The 15,298-nt window shown below is 50.4% G+C and overlaps 1 protein-coding gene across 17 annotated transcripts; it reads right to left on the bottom strand.

The window, feature by feature from the left end:
- On the bottom strand, positions 1-11,569 carry CD19 (CD19 molecule). Of its 17 annotated transcripts, none has more exons than XR_014072314.1 (17): positions 11,449-11,569; positions 10,889-11,176; positions 10,384-10,572; positions 9,983-10,276; positions 8,821-8,928; positions 8,516-8,564; positions 7,546-7,634; positions 7,076-7,189; positions 6,846-6,950; positions 6,696-6,764; positions 6,533-6,592; positions 6,385-6,441; positions 5,743-5,835; positions 5,542-5,640; positions 2,288-2,321; positions 847-1,177; positions 1-357 (listed from the first exon to the last, which is right to left on the bottom strand). XR_014072314.1 is itself a non-coding variant. In XM_081553328.1 (16 exons), the coding sequence occupies exons 1-14, from the start codon at positions 11,531-11,533 to the stop codon at positions 5,552-5,554; spliced, it is 1,689 nt and encodes a 562-aa protein (XP_081409454.1). In that variant the 5' UTR covers positions 11,534-11,569; the 3' UTR covers positions 1-357; positions 2,288-2,321; positions 5,542-5,551. The 17 variants fall into 17 exon arrangements, 13 of the variants coding, with proteins under 13 accessions (XP_081409454.1, XP_081409458.1, XP_081409459.1 ...); XR_014072313.1 differs by having other exon boundaries at positions 847-1,020; XR_014072315.1 differs by having other exon boundaries at positions 1-318; positions 847-1,020.
- Positions 11,570-15,298: the final 3,729 nt, after the last annotated feature.

The following is a 15,298-nucleotide window of genomic DNA, read 5'->3' as shown; positions in this document are numbered from 1 at the left end:
TTTTTAGCACCAAGAATAGATTTATTCAGGAATAACAGAGAAGAAGGAAGTTATAGTAAAAGCCATAGGCAAGGCCAACAAACAGAGAAGGTTATTGTATAGGAAAAAAAGGGAAGACATTGGGAGGGGTTGTTTTCTCCATGTCCAATGGAGAAAAGTGAGAGTTCAGGGTAATGATGGTTTCTCACTGTCCAAGTTGCTGGGGTAATGGATTTCTTCTAGGAGATGAAATATACATCTTTTCCTCTTGAGACCTTTAACTGATGATTCTTTCCGGTCCATGGTTCTTCCATTAGGGTCTTTAACTGACAGTTCTTCCTGTAAATGATGATGAGTATCTTCAACTGACAACTGTTCCTGTAATTGATGAAAGCATCCCCTTCAACTGCATTTTAGTGAGGGTTCTCTTTATTAATTTTCACACCCCTGACACCTCACACTATACATGCCATACCACATTTCACACAGAACACCCACACAGCATACACCCAATACCACCTATTTCTCACACACACAGGTTTCATATGGCTTGTGCTTCACACACCCATCCAATACAGCATCTTGACATTCACCCACATGCTATCCCATCCCCCTCCTCTGCCACACTGATATCCACTACACATACACCTCAAGTTAGCCCACATCTTAAGTCCTCCAAATAGACTCAGCCAAGGTCAAGACTGAAGTCACACAAGCCCAGCAGGTGGGGCTGTTTCCCAAGGGACAAAGACTGGCTCTGGCAGTGTGGACTCCAAGGACTTCCCAGCCCCAGGAAATCATCTCTTTGCAGCAAAGCTGGAAGAATAGAGACTGCACCAAAAGTCTTTCTATCACCTTGGTCCCTACCTGAGCACGCTCAGCTGCTTAGTCGTGTCCGACTCTTTGCGACCCCATGGACTGTAGCCCGCCAGGCTCCTCCGTCCATGGGATTTCCCAGGCAAGGATACTGGAGAGGGTTGCCATTTTCTCCTCCAGGAGATCTTCCCGACCCAGGGATTGAACCCACGTCTCTTGTGTCTCCTGCATTGGCAGGGGGATTCTTTACCACTGCACCACCTGGGAAGCCCCTCCCTACCTGAGAGCCTCCTGCAAACTAGGGGTGACTCTGAGGGCCTGAAATTTCCCTCAAGCCTCCGTCTCCCTAAATCCTGTTCACGAGCTATAAGTGGTCCAGTACCTGCCAAAGAAACAGATCATGGGGTGGGAAGTTGGGAAACTTTGGAGCGTGGCCATCTTCTGAGCAGGTCCCTACGCTGGAGGAAGTCCTGACCCAAATGTTCTGGGTGCCCTCTGGCTCTTGGGACACAGAGGTCCTTAATAAATGCCAAATAATTATAATAGTTAGGACTTCCCTGGTGGTCCAGTGGTTAAGACCCCGTGCTCCCTGTGCAGGGGGCCAGGGTTTAATCCCTGGTCAGAGAACTAGACCCCCGCATGCCCCAACTAAGATCCCGCATGGTGCAACGAAGATCAAAGATTCCATGTGCCACAGCTAAGGCTCAGCACAGCCAAATAAGTAAATACATATTTTAAAAATAATAGTAACAATAGCCAACTTTCGAGTGACTACTATGCCACTGTCACATGCTTCATATTTCACTTAAGACTCATTAATGTAGCTATCCTTAACGATGGTTATTTTACAGACCAGGAAACTGCAGCACAGACAGCTTGAGTCACACAGTCAGAAAAGAGTGGATCTGGGATCAAACCCAGATAGTCTGATTCCAGAGCACTGGGCTGGAGTTGGCACACCTTGGTTCCTCTCTTCCCCCAAGCATTCCCCAGGTAACCGAGCTCACAAGACTCCTGTTTTTGCCCCCCAAATCTCAGGACTTGCCAGAGTCCTTCATTCACTCCTCCTTCCCCACTCATTTCTTCATCTTTGCCAGCCTCTGACTGGGTACCAGAGGCACAGAGAAGACCCAGATCTGAATTCACCCTCAAGGAGGAAGCATGCTTTCACCAGGAGTCACAAATTTACATGCTTCAGGCATAGACAGGAAACCTACATGAATGAAGCACGCTCGGTGAGAGGCAATAGAGAATGGTGGGGCCTATGGCAATATGGAAAGTTTACATTAGTTGAAGGGTAAGGTGGGGGAGAGGGTGATCCTTGAGCTAGATGTGGGAGTTTTATTTTATTTTTTGCCACATGTACTGTGTCCAAGATGGAAGCCCAAGGAAATGCTGAAGGTTCATTTCCCAACCCCCACACTCTAAACATACACTATGCAAATATAACAGGAAGCATCACTTTCTTTTTTTTCTTTCTCTTAGTACATACCTGAGCTCAAAAGCAGGGCAGAATTTTCCCAGTGCTAGAAATCAAGAAGGAAATCAAAGTCACAGCAGGGAAACAGAAGCCCATCGGAATGCTGGGGTCCCTAAGATTGGAGTTTTAATGACCACCTGGGGACAGAGGTCAAGCTTGCAGTTTCAGGAAGACCAGCAAGCTGAAACTAAGCTCCCTGCACAAAGCTGGGAGCTGAGAAAAGACTGTCTCTCCTGGGCACAGAAGACAAGAGGGGGAAAAAATCCATCCACACACCTTGGGATACAGCTTGGAAAAAGCCGTCAGAATTCCCGGAGCCATCGGAGTATGGGTTTGGATTCAGACCAAACCTCTAGGGTAAAAGCTTGCTCTGAATAAAATGATCAGAAACCTGTGTAGCCTGTAAAACTGGCAGAAGGCAAATCAAGCTGGCCCCAGGAGATGTGAGTGAGGCCCAGGGAACTCAGGGGACTCTTGCAGGAGACATAAAGAATGCTTCCATGGTGACATTGCCATGTACAGATGACAGTAATCACCTCTTCCCTAATACTACTTTATAACTGGGAACACTGAGGGTCAGTGATTTTGAGTAAGTTACTTAAAGTTGGTTAGCAATTAAAGTATTTAATTTCTCTGTGCCTCAGTCTTCTCAGCTTTAAGACAACAATAACTTTAGTGTACCTTCCTCATAGGATTGCCATAAAGATAAAACAAGATACTACTTGTAAAGCATTTATTAATATTAGAACTATGCCTGATATATCATTATATGAGGAAGGTATACTAAAATAGCTAAAATGAAAGTGTTAGTTGCTTAGTAGTGCCCGACACTGCGACCCCATGGAAAACAGCCTGCCAGGCTCCTCTGTCCATGGAATTCTCCAGGCAAGAATACTGGAGTGGGTTGCTATTTCCTACTCCAGGGATCTTCCCAACTCAGGGATCAAACTCGGGTCTCCTGCATTGCAGGCAGATTCTTTACTGTCTGAGCCACCAGGGAAAAAGTAAGTTTTAAAGTTTCAGAGATAAGAAGGAACAGAGTCTCAACAATAAACACAAGACATTATGAAGAAAGAACTGGAGCATTAATAAAAGGAATTCTAGAACTTCCCTTGTGGTTAAGGTGGTTGAGAATCCCCCTGACAATGCAGGGGACACGGATTCAATCCCTGGTCCAGAAAGATTCCACATGCCACAGAGCAACTAAGCCCATGCGCCCTAGAGCTCTGTGCTCTGCAACAAGAGAAGCCACTGCAATGAGAAGCCTGCACACCCCAATGAAGAGTAGCCCCACTCACCGCTACTAGAGAAAGCCTGCTCGCAGCAACAAAGACCCAGTGCAGCAAAAAATTTTTAAAAAAAGATGTATGGCTGAGTCCCTTTGCTGTCTACCTGAAACTATTACAACATTGTTAATCAGCTATACTCCAATACAAAATAAAAAGCTTAATTGAAAAAGAAAAGGAATTCTAGAAATAAAAATATAGGTATTGAAAAAGTCTAGGCAGTCTTACAGAGAGCAGGAGAGGGACTAGGTTTCAGATACCAATTTTCAGAAGAGCATTGGAACTGGGGCAGCCAGGCAGAAGATACCAAAACTGTCAATGACCAAGTCCATCTCTGCCTGAGACAGGAATTTGGGTGTGGTGGAGCTTGCTATATCAGAGTTTCAGGGCCTGGAGACTTTTAGCTCTGAAGTCTTTGTGTCTGTGGTTTACATCACAGGCAGTTTACCAGGTAATAGGCACAGTGGCTAGAACAGGAACCAGGTTTCTTTCTGGATTCAGCTCTGTGAAGTGCTAGTCATGTGACCTGGCCTCTCTCTCAGTTTTCCATCTACAAAACTGCACTTAGGAAGGGAGGGTATCAAGAATGATAGAGGTTCTGGAATTATTAACTAGGCAAGCCTTGGGCATGTAATTTAGTGTCTCTGCCTCAGTTTCCTCATCTATGAAACAGGGTTGTTCGTGAAGGTAAAATGAGTTAATATACATAAACATACATACACATGAAATAAATATAAAATACTTTGATACAGTCTTGACACATAAGAGCTTAATAACCTTGTGAGGTGACTGGAAAGATTAAATGCGTTCATTTATGTCAGACTATTGTAGATGCTCAGTAAATAGCAGTGATGGGACTTCCCTGGTGGTCCAGTGGCTAAGACTCTGTGCTCCCAAAGCAGGGGACCAGAGTTCGAGCACTGGTCAGTGAACTAAGATCCTACAAGCCATGGGCAACTAAGCCCATGTGCCACAACTAAAGAGAGCCACATGCTGCAATGACTGAACCCTCTAGAGCCCATGCTCTGCAACAGGAGAAGCCCATGCTCTGCAATGAAGAGCCTACACAGCAGGGGGAAAAATGCCAAAGCTAAAGAGCCCATATGCTACATCCAAGGTTGCAGATCTGCAGTGCAGCAACTAAGACCCGGAACAGCCAAATAAATAAAATAATAAATAGAAGTGATGACTGCCAATTCCTGGATTGCTTCCTCTTCAGTTGGCGCCCCTCATACAACTGCTGAATGAACCATGACTGAATGCCTGAATGGCAGGAATGGCAGGCAAGTAAGGGAGATGAGTGCAAGCCAAGTCATGGGGGAAAAGGCTCTGTGGTCCCCAAGACACAGTTCTCCCTTCTCCGCTGGATTCCAGAGGGGTTGGGAGCACAAGCGTTCGCATCTTCTCTTCCCCTCCCCCACAAGGGCACTATGTCCCAGGATTGGAAGAGCTCACTGAGTTTGGGCTTCTCAAACTTTGGCTCAGTGATAAAGAATCTGCCTGCCAATGCAGGAGATGCAGGAGACACAGGAGACGTGGGTTCGATCCCTGGGTCGGGAAGATCCCCTGGAGGAGAAAAATGGCCACCCACTTCAATATTCTTGCCTGGGAAATCCCATGAACGGAGGAGCCTGGCGGGCTACAGTCCATGGGGTTGCAAAGAGTCAGGCATGACTGAGTGACTGAGCACACACACACACACAGTTTATTTGGGGAGTGCAAGGGGGCTGAAGTTTCGCTTGTACACACACACACACAGAGTTACACGCATCCAAAGGCTGACATAACATCGCTCCACAGGCTGACCCTGTCTTCTTGGGGTCCCAGATTTCAAAGTTCGGTGAGGACCTCAGGACCCTGAGGAGGCCCAGGCTATGCAGAAGAAAGGGTGATGGGGAACAGGTCCAGCAGCCAGCACCCCACTTCCATCCCTATTCATCTCCCTCCTTTCGCATCCTTGGAAGGCAGTTCCCAGCTCACCTGAAGGGAGTCACCTAGTGCTCCACCCCATGCGAGCCCCTCCTCCCCATGCCGGTTCTGGTCCATCGGGATTATCCATGTTCTCATAAGAGTCTGCATCTGGTCAGAACCAGGAAGGAGTAAGATGTAAGTAGAGCTGGAAGTCAGCCAGGAGGGAGGAAGTCTCAAAGGACCACAAGAGGTGGCAGGAGATGCACCCACCTTCCTCATGATTGGCGCCAGGCTGGGCTCGAACGAAGCGGAGCTGGGGAGCTGCATACAAGATCCCTCTCATATCCTCATAGGATTGGGACCCTGTGTGGGCAGGGCACAGAGAGTTGGAGGCCTAGGAGCCATCCTGGGGACTTGGGGAAGGGAAGTGCAGCCTAAGATACGGAGGGGGGGTCTTAGGGGCTTGAGCAATATAGTGCTAGGAAGGGTTAGCACCAGGTTCTGGGCCCTTGTTCATTGTAAGGTTTGGTCACATGTGGGTTAGATCACATTCATGGTCAGAGAAAAAGTCAAGAACAGAATTGGAAGGAGTCAGAGTTGTCAGGAGGTTGTAGAGAGAGCTTGGATCAAAGCTGAGGTCTGCACTGGGGCTGGGGTGAGCTGGAGGTCACAGTCCAGGCTGGAAGTGCATTGAGACTGGGGCTGCTGTTGATGGTGAGGGATGGGGGTGGATACTGGGGGTCAGGATAGGCTGTGGGGTCAGTGCTGAAGTTAGGGTTAGGAGTCAAGTCTAAGGTCAGGATTGGGCTTGGGTTGGGGGTCAGAGCCAAGGTCAAGGTGGGGCCTGACTTCAGAGCCAAGGCCACATCAACCCAATCTGGGCAAGACAGGCAGGTCCCAAGCACTTCTCACCAAGGGAGGCTGCCTCCCTGCTGGGGTCCCAGGCTGATCCATGGGGGCTCAGGAAGTCTGGAGAAGGAAGAGGGAAGTCATTTCTGGCTTTTGGGTCACACACACACCCCCACCCACCCCACAGGAACGTGACCATCCTCACACACACCTGTTGTCCTGGTGACGGTCGGGGCCAGTTCTTCATCTTCATTCTCATAAGACTCAGCTCCTGCAGGAAAAACAGAACTCCAGGGACCACTGCGCCCTGTAGGGGATTCCCAGCCCTGTGGATTCTCCCGAGTCTCTGAGGCCCCACGAGGTCTCCAGATTACCGTTAGAGAAGGAGTCTTCATCCTGAGGACCCAAGCTCCCTTCCTCAGGGTTCTCATAGCCGCTGCCATCTGGTGGGAAAGGAGGGGCATCCAACGAGGGCCCATAGCCCACGGCCCTGAGGAGGTGAGGGTGGGGGAGGGCAGTCTTACCCTGGGAGAGTTGGTCCTGCCCAAGGTTGGAGTCGTTCTCGTAAAACTCGGAGCCCTCTTCACTGTCCGGCTCCTCATAGGCCTCCCCTTCCTCTTCTTCTGGGCCTGGGGTTCGGGGATGGAGGTGGGAACCGGGTCACGGGCCCCCTCCTCTAGGTCCCAGTCCACTATTCCTACCCCAGACCGCTCCGACACCTCTCATGTGAGTAATCACCACCCCCATTAATCACCAGTTCCTGGCGGGCTCCGGGACCCCGCGGCTCTGGCCTCCTGGACGTCGCTGCGCGGGTTTCCGTAGGACGGCGCGGCGGCTCCGAGGCCCGCAGCCCACCGCAAGGCGCGTCCTGGCGGGTGAGAAGAGATGGAGGCGGTCAGGGGTACGGGCAGAGGATGCTTCCAGGCCCTGCTGGAGGACTCAGCGTCTTGGTACCCAGCCTTGAGCGAGGGAAGAGGCGGGACCTAAATCTAGAGGCGACGTTCTGCTCTCGCAACCAGACTTTAGGGTCTCTAGTCCTGGGGGCGGGGATATGCGTTCTGGGGGCGGGCCTTAGTCCTGGGGGCGGGTCTCAGATGTGGGCGGGACTTAGCGTCGCGGGGGCGGGCTCTTCACTTGAAGGCGGCGCTCCGAGCTCGGGAAGACTTGGAGCTCAGGAGATTGGAGGAAAATGGGAGGGATGCCCGCTCTGGGTCAGGTACCTACCCGTGCCAGAGTGGGGTGTGGAGAGGGAAAGCATGTTTCCGTACTGGCTGCTGGCCCCGTTTCCCGGGGGAGGCGTCACTTTGAAGAACCTGGGGGAGGAAAAGGGAGTTGCACTTGAGGCCAGGCCTCAAGATTCAGACTAGGGCATCCCTGGTGGCTCAGTGGTAAAGAATAGGCCTGCCAATGCAGGAGACACGGGTTCGATCCCTGATCCTGGAAGATCCCACATGCGGCAGAGTGACTGAGCCTGTGCGCCACAACTATGAAGTCTGTGCTCTAGAGCCCCAAAACCACAACTACTGAGTCCACGCGCTGCAACTACTGAAGCTCGCTCACCCTAGAGCCAGTGCTCCACCACAAGAGAAGCCACCGCAATGAGAAGCCCGGGCACCACAACTAGAGAGTAGCGCCCACTCTCCGCAGCTAGAGAAAAGCCCGCAAAGCAACGAAGACCCAGCACAGCCAAAAATAGATAAATAGAACTATTTTAAAAAAAGATTCAGGTTAAACCCTTAGAGGTTAAAATGTGGTCACTTGTTGAAACTTCCCTGGTGGTCCGGTGGCTAAGACGTGCTCCCAGTGCAGGGGGCCAGTTTCCATCCCTGATCGGGGAACTTGATCCCACATGTTGTAACCAAGAGTATGCATGCCACAACTAAAGATTCCCCATGCAGCAGAGAAGATCAAAGATCCTGCATGCCTGAACTAAGATCCAGTGAAGCCAAAAAAAAAAGAAAATTGTGGTCACTTGTTATTAGTTAGCACCTCTCTTCTGACATAGCCTACAGAGGGATCTGTGATCATCCAAGGAGGACTTCACAGAGGAGGTAGCTTTGGTGCTGGTCTTTGAAGGCTGGGCAGCATTTCAACCATAGAGATGGAGAAAAGACACCATGAGCAGAGGAAACTGAGTGCAAAGCGTAAAGTGAAAGTGTAGGAGTGAGAGCCTAGAGGGCACTGGAATGATTACCTTCTAGTGGGATCTGTCATTCGCTTTCTTTTCCTTCTCAGGATCAGGGCTGGTGGGAATTAAAGGGAATGATCAGAGGAGAGAGTCAAGAGTGAAGATTTGGGAGATGCTGGGGAGATAACTTAGAGGAGATGGGAGTTCAAATTCCAAAGGGCTCAGGTAGTTTGGGGAGCGTAGAAAAGGAGGGAGGGTGGGATTCTGAGGTCTGTTGGGGAGGTGTGGGAGGGAAAATGGTTGTCAGATTGGCAAGAGTTGGCTCTCCTGAGGAAGGAGGGGTAAGGCTTGGGAAGACAAACATGACTCACCTCTTCGAAGATAAAGAAAACCCACCAGGGAAGTCAGGCAGAAGATCAGATAAATTAAAGTCACAACAGGGACTTTCCAGACACCAGTCTCCAGCAGCCAATGCCATACTGGTAGGGGGAAGGAGCTATGAGATGAAGACCCCAGGCTGGCATCTTGCTTTTCAGCCTCAGTTCCTCAAAGCGCCATAAGTCTGAGAGACCCTGGCCAGGTACAGATCCTCAACATCCCAAGCTACATGGAGGACTCTCCTCCCTCCCTGTGAGGACCCAGAACCTCGCACAGGGCCTGGAGCGGCATCTATTAAGCAAACCATGGACAAACTATGACTATTATCAGATGCTATGTTAGGATTTAGAGGAGCAAGATGATCAGCTTCCTGATGCAGCTAAGAACAGTCATGGTCAGTGTGAAGGGCAGAATGGAGTTCACAAGGTTAGAAGTGGGATGTGGCCATGTGCTGAGGTTAAGTTAGCAGGGAAAATTCAGGTTGAGTATGAGAGTTGTGGTTGCAGTAGCACGGTAGGATTGAATGAAGGGAGACAGGATGGGCAGAACATTATGACCAATTTGATGGACAGGTAAGAAAAAAGGAAGGATGCCCAGGTTCCTGGTTTGGGCATGTGGGCAGGTGTCCTTCACTTACACAGGGCCACCCAGAAGACTATCGAGTTTGATTTTGTACAGGTTGAGCTTGCAATGTCCATGGGATATCAAATGGCAATTCCAGGTGTTGACTGGGTGTGGGGTGTGATGGAGCCTGAAATTGAGTCACCAAGGCATGGTGGCCTAAGCAGGCATGGGAGTAAAGGAAGTCAAACAGGAAGAGTATGTAGACAAGGATGCGGGAGTGTAGACAGATGTAAGAAGAGGGCTCAGGGCTTCAACAATGAGGTGAGAGGGAGGAAGGAAGACTCTCCCATAGTTTATGGGAAGAAATAACCAGTGATAGGAGAAGACAGGGAAAAGTGGGTGTCTTGGAAGCGAGGGAGGAAAAGAGTTGGGGTCGGTGTTCAGTGTAGAGATTGGAGTTCGGGATGATGAGGCTGGTACTAGGTCTCAGGTCAAGGGGCCAAGGTTGCCTTGCATCCAGTTCTTCCCTCTTCTCAGCCAGCCCTCCCTGCCCCAGCCACTCAGATGAGCCACAGTTGGGAGAAACTCTACCTGACTGGGCAGTGACCTTCAGCTGCATCTGGGTGGTCTTGTTGCCATGGTTACAACGATAGATGTCAGCATCTCGAGCTGTAGCCTCGGGCAGTAACAGAACCACCTTTCCCCCAAGGGTGCCCATGACCCACATCTCTCTGAGCTGGGCATCATTCGTCACGTTTAGGCTCAGCAATTTGACCTCAGGCTTCATAGGATGCTTGTGGATCCAGGAGACGGAGCCTCTGACCAGGGAGGTACGGGAGGCCCCACAGGACAGCAAGATCGTGGAGCCCGGGGCCACAATGAGGTCTGGGGCAGGGAGAGCCACGGCTAGGAAGGTGTAATCCTTGGGGTGGGGGGTCCTCCTCCCTGCAGATCATCTAGTTCCCAGTCACCATCTCCCTCCATCACCTTACCACGGTTGTTGCTCTGGTTCAATGTGCTGTTAGGTGGAGCACAGGGCAGGTCTTTGTGTAAGATCTCAAAGTGGTCCCCGCTCCACACATGCAGCTGGGACCATGTGGGCCTGGAGTCCTTTGAGGTTCTGTCCCCCTGGTCACAGCTTGGGTCATTGAGATCTGAAGCATTCCACCGGAACAGTTGTCCTGGGAAGATACCCAGAACCAAAATACAGAGACATCCAGGAGAGGGAGAGAGATACAGAGACCCAGAAAGGCAGACGCAAAGACCCAGAGAAAGACAAAGAGTGACTCAGAGAAAAGAGTGAAAGACACAAAGCCACACGGCGCTGACGTCATAAAGCCACAGGGGTTTTTAGAAGCCACCTAAAACTAGCTCCCAGCTTGTCCCTCGGCCCCTCCGGCCCCTCCCTCTGGACTCATTTCAGCCTCTGGACCTCCTCCATCTCTGGGGGGCCTCCCTCTTTTCACCCAGCCCTCCCTGCCCCAGACCGGACCTCACCGCTGCCCTGCACGCTGACCGTCCAGCCGGGCTGCCAGCCCTGCTCAGAAGGTGGGCCTGGCCGGCACAGGTAGAAGCCCCCCATATGTTTGGAGACATTGAAGAGGAACAGCAGGGTTCCCTGGGGCTCCTTCAGGGTGCCCAGAGGTCCCACATGGATGCCCAGGCCTGGTAACCCTAGGCTCAACTCTAAGAAGGGTTTTGTTTGGGGGCCCCGAAACCAGGCCAGTTGTTCCGGGCGACCATCTGAGGAACCTTCGAGGCATGGCAGCACAGCATTGCCTCCCTCTGTGGAGAGAGAGAGAGGGATGGGGTGGGGTGGGTGGGTGGGTGGAAGCGGGGAGAAAGGAATCCCTAGCCCCCTTCACTCCTCACACTGGGTGAGGAACCCCCAACCCCCACAGCCGGGAGTGGATGAGTCCTCAGAGTCCTTCCAATCCCCCCTTGGATTTTACGGATAACAAGATGGAGGCTCAGAGAGGGTAAGTGACTCGACCAAGGGCACCCAGCCGGAACCCAGATTTCCAGCCCTTCCATCCACCTCTGCCCTCCGGACATACCTTTAGCCTCCACTAGGCGTGGATCCTCAGGCCTGACTCCCACAGGGGTAAGGAAGAGGAGGAAGAAGAGGAGAGGAGGTGGCATGATGGCCAGACTCCCCGGGGCGCCCAGCTTCGCCGCGCGGGGGATGCTGGGGCAGGCGGGGACCCGGTGGGCACTGAACCATGGGCGTCTGTGGGGGCGGGCGGGCAGTCCCCCTGGAGAGGAAGAGGTGGTCACGCCTCAGGCCCAGTCTCCACGCACCCCTCCAGAACCACAAAATTCGCCTCCTCCCTCCTACCCTGCTTTATCTTCATCTCGGCACTTACCACCATGTGAATGACCTTGTCTGTGTGTTTCCTTATTTGATCACTTTCTGTCCCCTACCCCCCTAAAATGTAAGCCTCTTGTGGCAGAGATTGTCCGGTTCAGACTGTACACACGGTGCCCCAGAACAGAGCTTGGCACACTGTGGTTGCCCAAGGAATATTTGTTGAATGAGTGGGTTCAGACTCCTTCCTTCTCCCCCTCCTCCCTCCTTCAACCTCAGGCTCTGAATTCGTTTCCTTTCACACACACACACCACCCCCCTTCATTCATTCAACCAATATCTCTTGGGCCTTCTTCCACCTCTGTACAATGAGCCCATCACACAGAAGGTGGGATCTGGCAGACCCGAGTTTGAATCCTCTGCTTCTGCCGCTTGGCTAGATGTCTTCATCTTTCTAAGCCTGAGCTTCATTCTCTTTATCAACTGGGGATAATAATAGTACTATCCAAATATTGTTTGTGGCGATTAAACCGGATGATATAGATTCGGCATTTGTAGCCCAGCACAGCACATAGCAAGCCCTCTCTGTCCGTGAGAGATGGGGTCCGTTAAGAGCTAAGGGTTCAAGTCATTTTGCCACTGGGGCTCCTTTGCAGCGGTCCTGAGAAATGACTAATGGTTAATGCCCCTTTGCCTCCAGATTTCCCCCCATGAAGCCCCTGCTTCAGTTATGGGAGGAACCCATTCAGGAATGGGAAGACTGAGGCCCCCCAAAGGGCAGGGTGTGTCTAAGAGCACACATTCCGCTGATGGTATAATTAGACATCAGAATGCAGGGGTCCTGACTCTTAAATCTTTTCTCTGCCTCACACAACCCCCGTCTCCTCCCACCCTGCTTTTTCTCTCTCTCCCACCTTGCCCCACCCCTGCATGTGAAGCTCTGTGTCTGTCACTGCTGCAGTCACGCAGGGAAAAGGGCCAGGGACCCAGGAGACCGGCTCTCTCAGTTGCCGGTTCCCAGGCCCGTCTCACTGGGCTGTGGCTTCCTGTTTGCCTGAGTCGAACCTCAGGGGACCCTCCAGCTGCCAGGGCCCCCACTTCCCTTTGGTCGGGTTGGGGTGGCTGCAGGGGAAAGACTGGGGCATTGGGAGAATGGAGGGGGCGAGGGAGCAGGACCCCTTGTGCCTTTCATTCAACAGAATCTCTCTAATCCCTTCACTGGCTACTCAGCTGCCTCACGCGCCGAGTCTTCTTGCTAAAGCACGTCAGCCCCCTGCCTAGAACATTCCAGTGACGGTCATCTGCCTGAAGTCAACATTCCAAACCATGGCCTCCAAAGGTCTGAGTGAAGCTACCCGTGACTACATTTGCTGTCTCAACCCTCTGCCAGTCTGCCCCCACTGAGGGCCTCTGCACTTGCTGCTCTTCTTCCTGGATCGACACTCGGCTCTGCGCTCCACTGGCTCCTTTCCATCACTCAAGTCTCAGTTCAAACATTACTTCCTCCCAGAGACCTTCCCTGACACCCCAGGTACTTTTTTTTCTCAATTATTTATTTGGCTGAGCTGGGTCTTAGATGCTGAATGTGGGATCTATTAACAGTTCCCTGACCGGGGATCGAACCCATGCTCCCTGCATTGGGAGCATGGAATCTTAGCCACTGGACCACCAAGGAAGTCCCACCCCCGGGACTTTTAATTTCACACCTCTGTTTTATTTCCTTCACAGCATTTGCCCCAGTCCCAAAGTCTGCTTGTTTATTTTTCAGTCTTCTCATTGGCCTCCTGCCCTAGATTATTCACTGTGCTACAGCAAGGGTCTTTACTGCCTGGTTCACTGACATCCAGTAGGTGCTCAATAAGTGTTGGTTGTATAAAGGAAGGAAGTTAGTTATGGTCACCAAAAGGGAAAGTGAGGGGGTATGGGATTAACAGGTATAGACTGCTATACAAAAAAATAGATAAGAAACAAGGATTTACTGTATAACTCAGGAAACTATTCAAAATCTTGTAATAACCTATACTGGAAAATAATCTGAAAAAAATATGTATAAAACTGAATCACTTTGCCATACATCTGAAACTAATCCAATATCGTAAATCAATTATAAAAAATTTTTTAAATAAAAAGGAAAGGAAGTTAGGAATAGTGACAGGAAACTTTTTCCTTTCCCCCCTGTACAAAGTCACCAAAGCTAGTCCATTTCTGATCCTCAATATTTCTAGTGTCAATTTTTCCCTATTTTGGACTCTTCTCAACAAGAATAATTTCAACAGCTTCACTTTTTTAAAGAAATATTTATTTATTTGGCTGCATCGGCTCTTAGTTGCAGCACATGGAATCTAGTCCCCAGACCAGGACTTGAATCCCAGCTCCCTGCTTTGGGAACTCGGAGTCTCAGCCACTGGACCACAAGGAAAGTCCCTCAACAGCTTCTCCTTTGGGCTCTCTGTCTTCTACCTTTTACTTCCCAACCACATTGCTCACAGAGAGATTTTCCTTGGAATCAGCCGGGTGCTTCCCCTGCTCAACAGCCTTCAAAGACTCCCAGGGTCTCAGGTTAAAATACAAACTTGATAGTCGACTTACTTACAGGCATCATTTCATGCCCTCATTTCATGCCTCTCCTAAGAAACCCTGCTGCATATACAGGAAGTCTGGATTTTATTCTGAGGACAAGAGGCTCTTGGGGATTTGTAAGGTAGGAGTTGACCTGGTCAGATTTATATTTTCTAAAACTCTCCTTGCCACAGTGGCAGAGGAGATGGTTGGAGGGAGTCCAGAAAGATCAGAAAGGGAAGTGTTCATTCATTCATTCACCAAATATTTACTACTTTAATAGTCAGTGTTATGGCTTATTTATTATTATTGTTATTTTGGCTGTGCTGGCTTTCTCTAGTTGTGGATCTCGGGCTTCTCATTGCCGTGGCTTCTCTTGTTTCGGAGCATGGACCCTAAGGCGAGCAGGCTTCGGTAGTTGCACCACTTGGGTTTCAGCAATTGTGGCACATGGGCTTAGTTGTGCCACAGCACGTGGAATCCTCCCAGACTAGGGATGGAATCCATGTTCCCTGAAAGGCAAGGCGGCTTCTTAACTACTAGACCACCAGGAAAGTCCTGTTTACTACTGTTTATTTACTGGACACTGTGCTAGGTGCTGGGAAAATAACAGGGGACAAGAAAGACAAGATTCCTAATCTCATGGAGCTCTGATTCAAGTCCTGGGGCCACAGAAGGCTAAAGGGGGCCAGGTAATAAAGGTAACCAATAAACAATTGGTTTGTTTATTATTAACCAATCAACAAATGGTAAGATGTCTCTAATGTGATCTAATGGTGGACAGGTTATTGAGTTGGTGACTTTAGACAGCATGGTCAGGGAAGGCTTCACTGAAGAGGTGACTTTTTAAAAAATTATTTATTTTTACTTTTGTTTGTATCGAGTCTTCATTGCACGTGCAGGCTTTCTCTAGTCGCGAAGAGTAAGGGCTACACTCTAGTTGCAGTGTGTGGGCTTCTCATTACAGTGGCTTCTGTTGTGGAGCACAGGCTCTAGGCAGTTGGGCTTCAGTAGCTGCAGCATCAGGGCTCAGTAGTTTT

Source organism: Giraffa tippelskirchi, chromosome 13, assembly GCF_054371585.1.
Source record: "Giraffa tippelskirchi isolate mGirTip1 chromosome 13, T2T-mGirTip1v1.2.pri, whole genome shotgun sequence".
NCBI lineage: Eukaryota > Metazoa > Chordata > Mammalia > Artiodactyla > Giraffidae > Giraffa > Giraffa tippelskirchi.
The sequence above is the reverse complement of the archived record's forward strand: the minus strand, read 5'-3'. Positions and strand labels throughout refer to the sequence as shown.

Excerpts from the sequence above, each read along its gene's own strand:
- CD19 (XM_081553328.1), bottom strand. The coding sequence starts at position 11,533 with ATGCCACCTCCTCTCCTCTTCTTCCTCCTCTTCCTTACCCCTGTGGGA. Across the intron at positions 10,277-10,383 it reads GAACCAGAGCAACAACCGTG|ACCTCATTGTGGCCCCGGGC; the intron begins GTAAGGTGATGG and ends TCCCTGCCCCAG. Across the intron at positions 5,641-5,742 it reads TGGCGCCAATCATGAGGAAG|ATGCAGACTCTTATGAGAAC; the intron begins GTGGGTGCATCT and ends GGTTCTGACCAG.